The sequence below is a fragment of the Meriones unguiculatus genome, chromosome 3 (genome assembly GCF_030254825.1).
Source record: "Meriones unguiculatus strain TT.TT164.6M chromosome 3, Bangor_MerUng_6.1, whole genome shotgun sequence".
NCBI lineage: Eukaryota > Metazoa > Chordata > Mammalia > Rodentia > Muridae > Meriones > Meriones unguiculatus.
The window spans coordinates 36,377,703-36,392,415 of NC_083351.1; the positions used below are offsets into that span (position 1 = coordinate 36,377,703).

Consider the following 14,713-nt stretch of genomic DNA (forward strand, 5'->3'; position numbering starts at 1 on the left):
TGCTGTCTTTCTCCAATGTATTCTTTGAACATCTTTGTTGAATATTAGATGGCTGTAGTTTTATGTGTTCATGTTTGGGCTTTTAATTTTGTTACACTGTTTGTGCCAGTCATGACACTTTTGAACATTCTATTGATTGTCTTTTAGTCTGCAGTTCACTGGGATACAGCTTATGTCTTCTATTTCTTCTCCTGCCTCTCTACTTCCCTTTCCACCCCTCTTCCCAATTTTGTCAGCCTTTCATAGTTCTTTTTCCTGTACCTATCTTTTTTTTTTTTTCAGGAAAAATTCATCATTTCTTTGACATACTTTACTTTTTTTTAGCTTCTTTTTTATTTTTTATATTAATCACAAGTTATTTACTTTGTGTCCCAGCCATAGCTCCCTCCCTCCCTCCCAATCCCACTCTCCCTCCCTTATCTCCTCACTGCCCCTTTCCAAGTCCACTGATAGGGGAGGACCTCCTCCCCTTCCATCTGACCCTAGCTTATCAGGTCTCTTTAGGAGACTGGTTGCAATGTCCTCTTCTGTGGCCTAGCAAGGCTGCTCCTCCCGTTGGGGGGGGGGGGTGTGTGTCAAAGAGCAAGCCATTGCGTTCATGTCAGAAATAGTCCCTGTTCCCCTTACTAGAGAACCCACTTGGATACTGAGCTACTATGGGCTATATCCGAGCAGGGGTTCTAGGTTATATTAATACATGGTCCTTGGTTGGAGAAACAGTCTCATGAAAGACCTCTGTGCCCTGATATATTTGGTCCTTGTGGAGCTCCTCTACAGGTCTTACTAACTCTCCCTTCTTTCATATGATTCCCTGCACTCTTTGGTTTGGTTATGAGTCTTACTATCTGCTTTGATACACTGCTAGGTAGAGTCAGAGGCCCTCTGTGGTATAGATTTCAGTATATTTATCCGATCTTATAGGTCTATATAAGTGAGTATATACCATGTGTGTCTTTCTGCTTTTGGGATACCTCACTCAGGATGATCGTTTCTAGGTCCCACCATTTGCCTGCAAATTTCATAATTTCCTTGATTTTAATTGCTGAGTAGTATTCCATTGTGTAAAAGTACCACAATTTCTGTATCCATTCCTCAACTGATAGACATCTGGGTTGTTTCCAGTTTCTGGCTATTATGAAAAAAGCTGCTACAAACATGGTTGAGCAAATGTCTTTGTTGTGTACTTGAGCATCTTTTGGATATATGCCTAGGAGTGGTATAGCTGGATCTTGAGGTGGCACTATTCCTAATTGTCTGAGAAAATGCCAGATTGATTTCCAAAGAGGTTGTACAAGTTTGCATTCCCACCAGCAGTGGAGGAGGGTTCCCCTTTCTCCACAACCTCTCCAGCATGTGTTGTCACTTGAGTTTTTGATCTTAGCCATTCTGATGGGTGTAAGGTGAAATCTCAGGGTCCTTTTGATTTGCATCTCCTTGATGGCTAAGGACGTTGAGCATTTCTTTAAGTGTTTTTCTGCCATTCTACAATCCTCTACAGAGAGTTCTCTGTTTAACTCCATACCCCATTTTTTAATTGGATTGCTTGATTTGATGCTTTTTAACTTCTTTAGCTCTTTATATATTCTGGATATCAGCCCTCTGTCAGATAAAGGGTTGATGAAGATTCTTTCCCAGTCTGTAGGCAGTTGTTTTGTTTTGGTGATGGTGTCCTTTGCTTTACAGAAGCTTTTAAGTTTCATGAGGTCCCATTTATTGATTGTTGCTCTTAGAGCCTGTGCTGTTGGTGTTCTGTTCAGGAAGTAGTCTCCTGTGCCGATGAGTTCTAGGGTCTTCCCCACTTTTTCTTCTAACCAATTTAATGTGTCCGGTTTTATGTTGAGGTCTTTGATCCACTTGGACTTTAGTTTTGTGCAGGATGATAAGTATGGATCTATTTTCATTTTTCTCTGGATGCCTGAAGACCATGCTGGTAAGACCTCTCTTACCAGCTCAGGCCTCTAACCCGAGTTCTTAGAGAATATATCTATGTGGCTGGCTTATGGTCATCCATACTCCACCTGTCCAGAATGAACTCACCCTCTTCATGTCTTACAGACTTGCCCCAACTCATGGCTCTCTGATGGCTACTACCTATCATGCCTTAGCCAGACATTGGAGCCCTCGTCACATGTGCCTTCTACATCCCGACTACTGTCAGCTTTGTTTTTACTTCCTCATGCCCTATTCTCAGGTTCTCCACACTTCCAATCATTCTCACATCTATGAAAATCCTTCCAACTTAGCTTTCTGAAGGCTGAGTAGTGACCTTTCACATACCAGAGCTGATCCCTCTGTTTCCCTCATTTATGATCCTCTCTGTGATGCATTACTTTCAACAAATGCAGTCATTAGCATACTGTGGTTATCTCAAGGTCTGTCCCTTTCTTCCTTTCCTGTTTGGATTCTCCTCCAGTTCTAGCAATCACATGACTCCTCGAAGTTCTCAGAGCACCCCCAACCTCAATGCCCTTCTCTGCCATCTCCACACCTCTGCCTTTGCATTCTCCCTAGCCCCACAGCTCAGTTTCCCTCCTATTCTGGCCATCAGAAATCCACACAGGGCTCCTCTTGTACATTTCTGACTCCCCCTGCATTCCCATGCTAGTCCATACTAACTCACAAGCTGATGAGCCATAATGGTAATCTTTTCCTCTGTTCTTATAGGCAAAGATGCTGGAGGCAGATCTGGTTTCAAAGATGCTAAGGGCTGTCCTGCAGTCTCATAAGAATGGGATAGCATTACCTCGGCTGCAAGGAGAATACCGATCTTTGACTGGAGACTGGATCCCCTTCAAGCAGCTGGGTTATCCTACTCTAGAAGCCTACCTGAGAAGCGTGCCAGCAGTTGTCAGGATAGAGGCTAGTAGATCTGGAGAGGTAAGATGGCCTCTTGCCTGTCATAATTGTCACACTGAGTCAGTCACCTGCCTGGTGCTTCTTATCTCATACCTGAGGTAGAAGCGAAAGCACTGATAGAGCACCTAAGGTGCAGCCCACATTCTCATGTCTTGTGTACTGTAGTGCCTCAGAGTATTTGTGACATCCAGTTCTGGTGTCTAAACAGAATAACTTTGTGGGAGGCCTGAAATAACCATGTATCTGCTCATTACAAACCTGTGCAACTGTTTTAATTTTTTATTACACGTTAGTTTATTTATTATGTGTCTGTGGACACACACTCATGCACACCATAATCAGAAGGCAGTTTGTAGACTTTCTTCTCTCCTTCCTCCCTGTGGGCTTAAGGGTTGAACTTGGATTGTCAGACTTGGCAGCAAGTGCCTATTGAGCCATGTCACTAGCCCTGTTGCAAGTGTTTTGCAAAGGTGACTAATGAGCTGATCACTAGATCTAATAGAAAGTTTTAAATTCTAGTCGTTATTGACCACACGCATGCCATTTTCTGCTATGTGGACTGGCTAGTTGATCACTCATGGCAGCAGCCTCTCTGCCAAAAGCTGTGTTGTGGTTTCTTTTTTCACTAGCCTGTTCCTCCTTTATAGGCATATGGTCATAATATCTTCCCCTAATCCTTCCAGCTTCGCTGGGAAGACATACTTTAGTGTGGTGTGGGTGCAGCAGGCAGTGTTTGCTTACTCAGTGTGTCAGCAGTTTCACTCATGGGTACCTTCCCATTTCAGTGTGCTGGAGACAAACAGGATTAACTCCTGCACTCCCTGCCCCAAACACACGCAGGAGTCTGGGTGCCTGTTCCCCTATTTGAGTATAGACATGGTCTGGGATGTTTTCCATCAAGCTTAGTGTGTTTGTTTTTCTCTCTGTGTTGGGGGGCAGGAGGCACCATTAGTAGAGAAGAAAGGGAAGTCAGGATCAAGAGAATGGTGAGAGGAGAAGCTCATGTGTAAGAGCGTGTGTAAGGGGAAGACACAAGTTAATTACAATTGGTATCAGTAGAGCAGCATGTGCTGGCATCCCACAGCCTCCCAGGTTGAAGCCTTCAGCTCCCACTTTTTACAGCACTCACCACACTGAAAGAGGTTTTCAACCTCTTTTTTCTCTCTTAAAAAAAAAGAGAGAATCTGAGAGTGAGAGAGGTATCTTTTCTCTCTTCATGTTCAATACTTCATAAACTTGTTGAATGCTTAAAAGATCAACTGTCCAAATGAATGAACTAATAGTGATTCATACCATTTTGTGAGATATGTTTTACCTGTAACTCTTTCTCCCCGATTTTGAGCATTTAAAAGTGCTTCCAGATTTTGACTATTATGATATCCCATACTGAACATCCTGAGGCAGGTAACTTTTCTTTTGTGTATGTCTGTGTTCTCAAGAATAGAAGCAGTGGTCAAAAGAGTATGGATTTGATTTGGCTGTGGCATAAAGCTGTATTTTTCTTTATTTCAACTTAGAGTCACACACGTACAAACAAATGCAATGTTAAAAAGAACATGCTTTGCCATCATGTAAGCCTGGAGCTTAGCCTTCCAAGCACTCACTGTTCTTCCTTGTAAGTGTGGGAAAGATGAACCTTGTATCTCTGAGTTAGTGTACACAGAGCCCAGGATGCCTTTGGCTCACTTGCTAACTTCCCAATACCTACCTCATTGTAGATGTGTAATAAGTATCTGTTTAAAGAATAAATGAAATTTTCAAGTTGGAGAAAGTCAGAGTGCTAGATCATGCGTGATTCCTTTTGTGTTGATTGTAATTTTGTTCCTGCAAATTGGGAGAGAGCTACTTGGAATTGCAAGCTTTTGGGGTGTATGCTTTTTTAGGTGCACTGGGACCCAGCCTTCACAAACTGGCTCTCAGAATGTCTTGATCTCACTCTGCTGCTCACAGATTGTCTGCTATGCTGTAGCCTGCACAGAAACTGCAAGGATCGCTCAGCTTGTGGCTCGTCAGAGGACTTCTAAAAGGAAAACAGGGCGACAAATTAATTGTCAGATGAGAGTGAAGAAAACCATGCCATTCTTTCTAGAAGGTGCGGCTTTTTATATAAAAATTTAAGTCTGTCTGTGAGAAGATTGTCATAGGACTTATGGAAATATGAACTATGTTCCCAATAAACTGTTCATTGATACTTTGCCTGTATCCACATGTCAAGAGAAAATTCCTGCAACTGGGATTTCTGTTGATATGAAGTGATGATGACTGTGACTTAAGTTCATAGTAAGACAGCAGATGGTAACTGTAGTGACAGCTAAGTGTAGTTTTACCCTTTTAGCTTATTTGGCAAGAATCCTCATCCAGAATGTTGGAGGAACCAAGAATCTGTGATATGATGTCTCACTTAGCAGATCATTTCTTTGGGTCTTACGACATTTTTCAGGGAAATATGAGTTACATGGCCTGAAAACATGATAAAAAGCTGTATTTCTTGAATGCTTATCTCTAGGAGGGTATAGTAAATTCTAAAACCAAAATCTCAAGCAACCATGTAGATGACTACATGGCAGAAAGAGCATTTTAGACAAGGCAGCCATCATTGTGAGTGAGAAGGGTGGGCCTCCTGATGATGGGAGACTTAGGCCGCAGGTAGAGTGAGGACTGATAAGGCAGGAAGACTGTGCTGGCTTCACACCAACTGGTGGGTGCTTTGGGAAGCGCTGGTATGGCTAGCAGAGGGAAGCGCTGGCTAATGAGGTAAGACCCTCAACCACAAAATGTTCTCCAGTGCCATTCCCCTACTCATCACCCTACCAGGGACCCCTCCTTGTGTTTTTCCAAATTGTTCTGAGAAGTGAGACCCACAGGATTATCTGGAGCAGCATAATGAAACTACAGTTTGAAGATTCTCTTGTGTCTACCTACTTTACAGGGAAACCGAAGGCAACCCTCAGACAACCAGGATTTGCCTCAGACTATTCTATCAACAAAAAACCTAATCCAGCACTGTTAAGAGACAAAGGAGGCACCCTGGGAGTTAAGGTTGATGTGGACATGCCACCATACCCAGACATTCCAGTGCACAGGCATGTGAGCATGTCTGCCAACAGCAGGTACCTGGGCTTTATCTGGCTTACAGGAAAAGCGTGGAGAGCAGGGCTAACAGCTGTGAGAGGTGTGTGCACACTGAGAAGGGTTTACTTTGTGTAACCTGCACTCGCATGCATCATTATTAGTAAGTCCTCTCACCGCCCCGTGGCGTCCCCTGAACATTGCCTGTCCTGTTTCCTTTGGCTGTTGTCATCTCTCCTTGTCCAGAGTGTACACACTCTAGTACATTGTTCCAAGAAGCTATTTTCTGTAATTTTTATTTTTCTTCTACAAAGTTATTCTTACAATTAATAAGTTTTAGGTAAAATATCATCTAGCTGTATAATTTCCTTTGCTCCAGTAATTGCCACAGTTAGGCAGTAGCGTTTAATCATGGTGCAGTGGCAGTGGTATGTCTATACCCTGGAACTGGGCTGCTAATAAGACACTCCTAGCCATGCAGGAGGTGGCTATTGAAAGCTTCTTACTTTATGTTGGGGGGATGATTCCTCATCTGTCCAATAAAAATGTACAAGTAGCTGATCAAAGGGTTTCTTTCTGTTTGTAAATGTTACATTTTGTGAAGTCACCCAGAGGTCAGCAAACTACAATTCATGGATTACAACCCACAAGCCCACTGCCTGCTTTTATAAATACAGTTTTACAGGAGCATGGCCATATCCTGTTACTGTATTGCCTATACTATTTTATACTGCAGGGGTGGAGTTGAGTGTGGCCTGAAGTCTGTCCTGTTAGCTTCCTGACAGGAAACACATGCTAAGCCCCGATAGAAATGAATCAGTATCCCGTCTTCCTTCCAAGTTGAGAAGTTGTACATTTTTGCACATTTTTTATATTATATTCTTTTAAGTCAGTATCTGTTTGGGAATAAAGATAATTTTTTCCTCAGGAGATTTCCCTCCAGATACTAGAATATTTAGGAAAAATTAATTTAAAACTACTTTGGCAAAAAGGTGTGCTTTGGCACTTGTATGGATCAGTACAGAGTGTGGAACTCCAGCAACTGCATGTGCTAACAGCCTTTTATTAGTAGCTAACAGTCTGATTGCTTCTTTTAGCATTAAAACACCATTAGGAAATATGCTTCATTTGAAACAGTTTAGTTTTTAAGGCTTCTGGGCTGCTCAAATTGTGATTGACTCTCCTAATGATCCCTGATCATAATCACTGATCCGTTTGATCATGGTTCATTTAGTCACTCTGACAACACTCACTCCCTCTTGCTAATACTAAGCAAGAACTGGGACACAGCTGAGACACAGGTGAAGGAAAAGTACAAGGGCATGAAGTGTGGGGGAATGTGGGTGTGGCTGGATGTGGGCGTGTGTGTGCGTACATGTGGATGTGTAGGTGGGTGGGTGTGGTTTGTTCATACTTGTATTTGGAAACATCTTCCTATGTAAGTCCAATAGTTAATAGTAAATTGTGTTGGAAAGGATATGAGATAGGTACCTATGTTTCTTTTTTTTCCATGTAGTTATTTGAATGACAGCCTTTCTGTCTACTTTGAGACACGACTTTCATGACAGCCAAGCTGGGGGTTAAATAGAATGTGTTTCTAAGATCTGTAATTCTGTACTCTGCACACCTGTTTTAACTGTGACTGTGGCACATCCCAGTCTGTGGTGCTGCCAATTTTTTATATGTGGGTGTTGTTCCAAAATAGTCTTTATTTCAAGTGTGTGTTCTTCATGTACTTTTATTTTTAAAGATGATTAGTTGAAACCCTGACTTCCAGGTTCTGAAAGAGACTTTAAGGCCTACTTTAAATTTAGCTTTTAACATAAATTTTCTCTGAGTAAATATAAAATATGATGCCAAATTTGTTTTCATATTTTGGAATATTTTCATAAGGTATTTGGCAGAGCAGTGCCATGGGGACTTGAAGTGAAAAGTAGCGTGTTTAAAACTTTCTGTTCTTTCTCACCTTAGGTTCACTCCAAAGCCTTCCCTGCCAGCACCTTTCCAGACGCACTCAAGGACCTGCCCTAGGGAAACAAATGGTATGTTTTCCAGATGTGCGTGAGGTTTGGGCCCCAAGAGAAACATCTAACAGTGGCTTTTGATGTGTGCGCTCAGCTTCTTCTGCATGAGACTGATATCCCTCCCTCCATTTCTAACTTTAGACTCATGGATCGAAGTGATCTTTAGAGAAAATAATGCTTCCAGTGATGTTGTCAGGATGACTTGATACCTTCATCCCAGCAGACACACTCTGCCTGTTTTCCTCACACTCTCCCTAATTACAGGGTAAACCCTCAAGATTCAGTGCTCAGAGGCCTCACTTTGAGGAAACTACCTGCTCTATTTCAAGGTCTTAAATGTGGGGCTTAAACTCATAAGAGAGACTTAAATACTCTGCTTGTAAAAGTTGGCACTATAAACTGAGGTATGAGGCCTGGAGAGATGGCTCACAAGTTTGGAGTACTGGCTTCTCTTCCAGAGGACCTGGGTTTGATTCCTAGCACCAACATGGTTCCAGTCCCAGAGTCTCTGAGACCATCTTCTTTTGACTTCTGCTAACACAGCACACAATGCGGTAATGCACAGACATACATGCAGCCAAAACAGCCATACACACTGTAAATAAACAAGTAAAAGATGAAAGTTACTTTTAAACTGTGAAGTGACAGCTGAATATCAGTAATTATCGGTTATAAAGTCAAAGGGGTCATTAAGAAACCAATAGGATAGTAAGTAAAGTTAAGGAAGCTGGTGGTTAGACTGGACTGTCTTGTGTGAGTCTTGTCTGAATCCACTGAGTTCTCTTACCAAGGGCAGCTTCACACAGTACTGGCCATGTGCTTGGTGAAGTGACTGGACAGGATTAGCTGCTTGCAGCATGCCTCTTACTGAGTTCAAATCCCTTTTCCACGGGTGTGTTCTTCCAGTATTGCTTATGAATATGAATAGTATGGTTCTGTGCATAAGAATTATTTTTACACATGAATTTTCTAAATCATGACTGCTCAGTCAAGTTGTATCTCCCTTTAGGAGTTGAAAATAGAGTAAGTCATTTTCTTAATAGGAAATGTATATGGATATCCTGGACCCTTCTGCTCTCTGTGCCAGTCTGTGGGGAGCAGAGGCACGTCATTGTGTTGTCTAGTGAGAAAGGAGAAGTCATCTCTGAGGATCCTCAAGGAAGATTCCATCAGTACCTGGCATCCTTAGCGACCAGTATTTCCAGACTAGACTATGTATCTCTATCAGTTAGTTAAAAACAAAATAAAATGACTACACTTAGCAGGAAAGGTAGCTGATTAAATTTTAAATGCAATTTTCATGTAAGTGTTAGATTTTTAATACTTTGATATATTTCCTGGTAGACTCCTGTATAGGTCTGACATTACTTACATAGTTAAAATACCAGAATAGTCACAGAAGCACACCGGTTTCTCTTGCTTAGTATGTAAACTCAGACACTCTGAGCTTTAAATAAAAAAAATATATGAGTGAAAGAAGCTAGCTAAAACCTTATAAAAGGTAAATATTGGGGAAGTAAAAGTCAGTCCGGTCCGTGTTAGTGATGTCTGTGTGCCAGACCTCTTGTTGCTGTCCATAAACTAGCTGGGATCATTTTTTTTTTTAGATTTTGGACTTCTGTGAATTGCTAAATTGTTTTTCTTAGTAAAAGAGAAAGTTCATCATAGTCAGAAAAACTGAGCACCCTTTTATCTTTTGTAAAATGTTCCTCACTCTTCCTACTAAGGTATTATTTTTGTGCCTTGTGGATTGTCGCTTTCAGTTGAACATTGTACATATATTCATGTTATCTGAAATGTTGCCTCCCTTAGTTGCAATTTGAAAACCATTAGTTAAATAATAAAACAGTATTTTTTTTACCCAGCAAGATTGCCTTTATGTTCGAAGTAAACCATAAAGTATCCTTGCAAAATGAAGGGGTAAGTTCCCTTGTTGGAGGTGTCTTGGCTCTGCTGATAAGATGCAGGGATAATAGGTGAGGTGGTCCTTAGTGCTTCTCAGCTTCATCCCACAATCTTCTAAAATCCATGGCCCCATAGCCCACAACGTAGCCAAGTCAGAGACACAAATGCTAGGTGGTGGGAATAATCTATTAATTCTATCATTTTTTTAATTTAAAGATAATTTAAATCAGACTGTTGAGAAACCAAATGTCACGCCTCCTGCCTCTTACACTAATAAGATGGATGAGGTTCAAAACCGCATAAAGGAAATATTAGACAAGCATAACAATGGCATTTGGATATCTAAGCTTCCACATTTTTACAAAGAGTTTTATAAAGAAGACCTTAACCAAGGAGTTTTACAGCAGTTTGAACACTGGCCTCACATTTGCACGGTACGTGTTTCCTTCTTCTTCCCTTCTTATGCCCCCTCCCTGCCCAGCTTGCAGGTCCCAAGTCACTAGTCACGGGAGCAGAGTGCCTCACGTGTTATTGCACTAATCTAGCTCTAAGTTTAACACATGTGGCTTCTTACTCCTACAAGAAAGATGTCAAGACTGAAAGTGCTGTTACCTATTTTGTCTGACTTTTAAGATGCATTAAGTAGTTGCTAATATGTACTGTATGCAGCTTTGAGTTGATTGAACTTCTGCCAATTAACACTGTTTTGCCATTTTAGTACTTATTTGTAACAATTTGTATTAGCCTTAGTTTGTACATCCTTATTCTTGAGCATTTTTCAAGACTTTCAGCTGGAACAAATTTATGTTATCTGTGCTAATTGCTTTTACATAGAACTTTATTTGTTCTGGAACTGATATTGTGTTCATATTTGAGGTCCATACAGGTTTTCCTCATGGGAGAAGCTTTAGGTTGAAAGTTCTTTGTAGCTGCCCCTGTTCAAAGTGATTGTAATAAGTGATTGTAAGATGGTGATTGTAATAAGATGGTGGATCAGAGCAGTCTGTTAGAAATGTTAGTCCAGCCAGAAATAGAGGCAGCTGGAGTCTTACATCCAAGTAATTTCTAGATTTTTTTTTTTAATTATAAATATAGAATCTATTCAAAGTGCAGCTGTCCTAAATGACAGCATTAATGCCTGGTTGGTGCTTCTGCATTTGTAAATCAATTACTTGGAGTATGTGTACTCTGAAAGAGTACTTTCTTTAACATACATTGGGCAAAAGTACAGGTTATCTCATCTTGTAAGCACACGGCCTAAGAAAAGCATGTCTTTGTCACTGTCTTTCCTTAGGCTGTTGTCTCACACCCAGTTCCAGGCAGAAGTCATCTTTCCTTACATCCATCGTGCTTGCTCCCTCTCCATTCCCATTACAGTGCTCATGCTAATTACTGCCCTGTACTGAAAGCACGGGGGATTAAGTCTGGTGAGGTAAATAGCTGTGGGAAAAATGTTTAGGGCAGTGTGACAGATGTTAGAATATCCATGTGATATAGGGAAACTAGAAATGTCAAACTCTGGACATGCTGCTGGGTTTTCTTCTAAGTGCAGGAATAGCGAATGTTCTGGAAAATGTTTCCTGTGGCATGTAAAATGTAAAGCTTGGGCTTCAGATGGGAATTCTCCATTTGCCTTCATTTGGGGAGGGTTCTCTCTCTGGATACAGTGTGGTGGTAATGATGCCCCCTCAGCCACCATACTCTTGTTTGTGTTTGTTGGCCTGAGTGTCAGCCCATCTTGGATGCATACAGCCCCTTGATTTTTAAAAATCCATTGTAGTTACAAACTTTACAGTAAATTTTAATGTCCGCAGACTTTATATGGTCAAGATACAAAGATAACTTGCTACTATATTTGGATAAGGAATTTTTTAGAGCATAAGTTTAAAGAATGAACAATGTGTTGCCTTTTTGGCTGCTTTAGATTTCATGATAATTACTAACATTTGTGTAGTTCAATTTATTACTTTTGGAGAAATTATAATCTTTGCTGCTCTGGGTGTCTACAGAGTACTTCTTGCTGGCAAGAGTATCTATCCTGTTGATATTAGAATGTTACCTAAAATGGACAGTTTCCTCTTAAATTTTAGGTACTGAAGCAACCGACATTTTTGTTGCCTTTTCAGCACTTGGATTCATCTGGGCTGCGTGACATTTAACCTTTTGTGTCAGTTGGGGAGCAGAGAGTGTGCTGAGCTAGAGAGCTCAAGAGACTGGTTACAGTGATGACAAGGTTCATGGGTTTAGGTAGCTGTGAGGGAAATAGAAATGATGGAGAAGCTTGTTTTAGCTGTGGAGGCCCTGCTAGACCTAGGAGAAGGGTGGCACCATCTCCTGGCCGTTAGAAAAGGTACCCTCTTTAATTGCAGGACTTGATTAGTGTTACAAAACACTCGTATGTGCCAGCTACTGACCCGGGTGCTAAGGATAAAACAGAAAACAAGACAGACCTGGTTTTTGCCTTTATGAAACTTCCTATCCAGTAAGAAAAATCCTCCTTTGAACAAATAATGCTAGGCCTACAGTTGTTATGATGGCCATCCAGGTAGGGAATAAACAGGATTCTACTTGGAGTAGTAAGTGAAGAAAGGTGCTCAGAGGAGGTGGCTGTTGAAGCGAGAACCTAACATTGAGTGATGTAGACCTAAGGAACAGCTCGTGCCAAAGTCAGAGACCAAGAAACATTGTATTTTCAGGAAATTTAAGAAGAGAAAGACTGGAAAGGAAGCTAAAGGATTGGAGCGGAAACCAACTAGCTGCATAAGGAGTCGTCTCTAGGTGCAGGGTGGTGTGTCCCTGCTCTGAGGTCGCCAGTACCCTGGCCTCTCACTGATTTTCATATCTTGCAGCAGGGACTGTTGAATAGTGGACTGGAGTAAAACCTGTTCTGAGACCTGGGTGGAGAGTTCAGCCTCTTCATCCTTGTGTCAGCAGGCATGTCTCTCCAGAGTCCTGCCCAACAGCACGGAGAGCCAAGAGGCTAGGCTTTTGAGCCAAGTCAGATGTACTCGGCTGAGAAGAGTTTCCACAAGACCTGCTGGAAGACAGCTATGGAACCACCAGAGAAGTATTCCATGTTTGTGGCCTTAGCCAGAGAAGGTGATATGTTGTGAATGACATTATAATATTAATGTAAGATGACAGGGATAGTTAGGAATAGCCCATGGCACTAATTAATAGCTTGCACAAAAGTGATTTGCTGTTACGTGTTTTTGCTGGTTATCATTTTGTAGCTCACAGAAATCACTGAATTTTAAGTCAGTTAGAATGCAGTTCCCCAGACCTGGAAGCATTCCTACAATCTGCACAACATCAGTAGTGTGTGGAAAAGCAGAGGCAACAGTAGTTCCCTCACTCACATGCGGTATGCTGTGTGCTCTCATATGTGCAGGAATCTCTTAATTATTGAATTAATTGATGGAGATAGTAAAATGCCCTTCAGCCCATGAAAAATGGGCTGCTCGTAAACAAATACAAACCCCCTCCCGGGAAGTGGAACATGGACAACATGAATACCATCAGTACCCAACCCTCACGGTATCAGACACACCCTTTATGTATCACCAGCAGAAGCAGTGGTGAAAGGGAAACGGGGGGGCCTCAGCAGTATCCTCCAGTACTGGCATCTGGTTTCCAGATTTTCATCACCAAAAGGAACTCCTGTTGAGTGCATTGGTACAACTTCTAAGTCTCAGCAGACAGTTGAAAAGATGACAGATGAAATGGCACGTGGCAGGATCAACAGAGAAGTTGGGGAATAGTGGCCTGTGTCAGAGGTACCGACAGGCCTGAAGGAAACAGAACAGGTCAGATTACAATTGAGTTGGAATATGGTTTAAAACCTCAACAGAACACTGCTACTCCATGGAAACAGCCCATATACATGCTTTGGAAAGTCTCTTGATTTGATTGGATACTACATTCTTACAGAATCTTACAGAAAATTCTAATCCCATAGAAACAGTAAACTTAATTTCTGACACCTCTGCTGCACCTTAAAGGGTGTTGTTTCTTAGCTGTATAACTTCTGGCCTACATACCACCCTCTTAGAGCCCTAATCTGCTCTAATCCTACACATGTCATAGGGTTGTTGTGAGAATTAAATGAGATAAAATACATAAAGCAGCTGTTAGCAGAGCGTCAGAAAACAAAGCCCAGCCTTACAGCAGACAGAGCCATTGCTGACACAGGAATGTCCAGCAAGTCCTACAGAGGAAGTTACTTCAGCTAAAGCAGGACATGCTGCTAAGCGGAGAATGTTCCAGACAAAGAAGCAGTGACCTGCAGGGACTGCAGCTTTAATATGAGCATAGGTGCTACCCTGGGAAGAATTTCTCTTTTTTCCTCACCTCATCCACAGGTAATGAGAGTAAGGGGGAAGCCTAGAACACAGTGTGAGCCCCAGCTCCCAGCCAGAAGCATCCCAGGAAGTTCTATAGATATAACTGGAAGACTCCATTATCTTCCAAATGTTGACCAAGTGGCTTGAGTTTGGGCCAAGATGTAAAGTTTATCCTTGCTGAAATGGTGCTGGTGTGTGTCTAGAGACAGCATCGATGAGAGGCCTTCAGGTAGACAAGGAAGTGAAAGAATTGGCAGTGAAGGAGGCTCTGCATCTACAGCCACCTTCGAGGCTGTGGAGAAAGGTCCTCTGGATAGATGACTTGTGAATGGCCAGAGTTAACAGCAACAGAGAAGTTCTCCCTTCACCTTTAACTGTGGGATGTGCCACAAACCATGCTGCTTAAACAGAAAAACCCTGAAAAGTACAGCTCTGCTCAGCATCTTGGCTGTGGCTGGTTGTGCTGAGCTGCTCTAGTGGTCTCTGTCTTTCCTTGAACCTAGTACATCTCTCACC

The 14,713-nt window shown here is 41.9% G+C and overlaps 1 protein-coding gene across 5 annotated transcripts in view; it reads left to right on the forward strand.

The window, feature by feature from the left end:
• The window catches only part of Tdrd7 (tudor domain containing 7), a 71,944-nt gene that overhangs the window by 20,098 nt on the left and 37,133 nt on the right, over positions 1-14,713 (forward strand). For 4 of the 5 annotated variants that reach the window (XM_060379867.1, XM_021647979.2, XM_060379868.1 and 1 more), the window contains 5 exons: positions 2,665-2,877; positions 4,807-4,948; positions 5,786-5,966; positions 7,897-7,967; positions 10,071-10,288. In XM_060379867.1, the coding sequence (XP_060235850.1) occupies positions 2,665-2,877; positions 4,807-4,948; positions 5,786-5,966; positions 7,897-7,967; positions 10,071-10,288 (825 nt within the window). Of the gene's footprint in view, positions 1-2,664; positions 2,878-4,806; positions 4,949-5,785; positions 5,967-7,896; positions 7,968-10,070; positions 10,289-14,713 lie in introns of those variants that run through there. The other variant, XM_060379870.1, reaches the window with a different exon arrangement.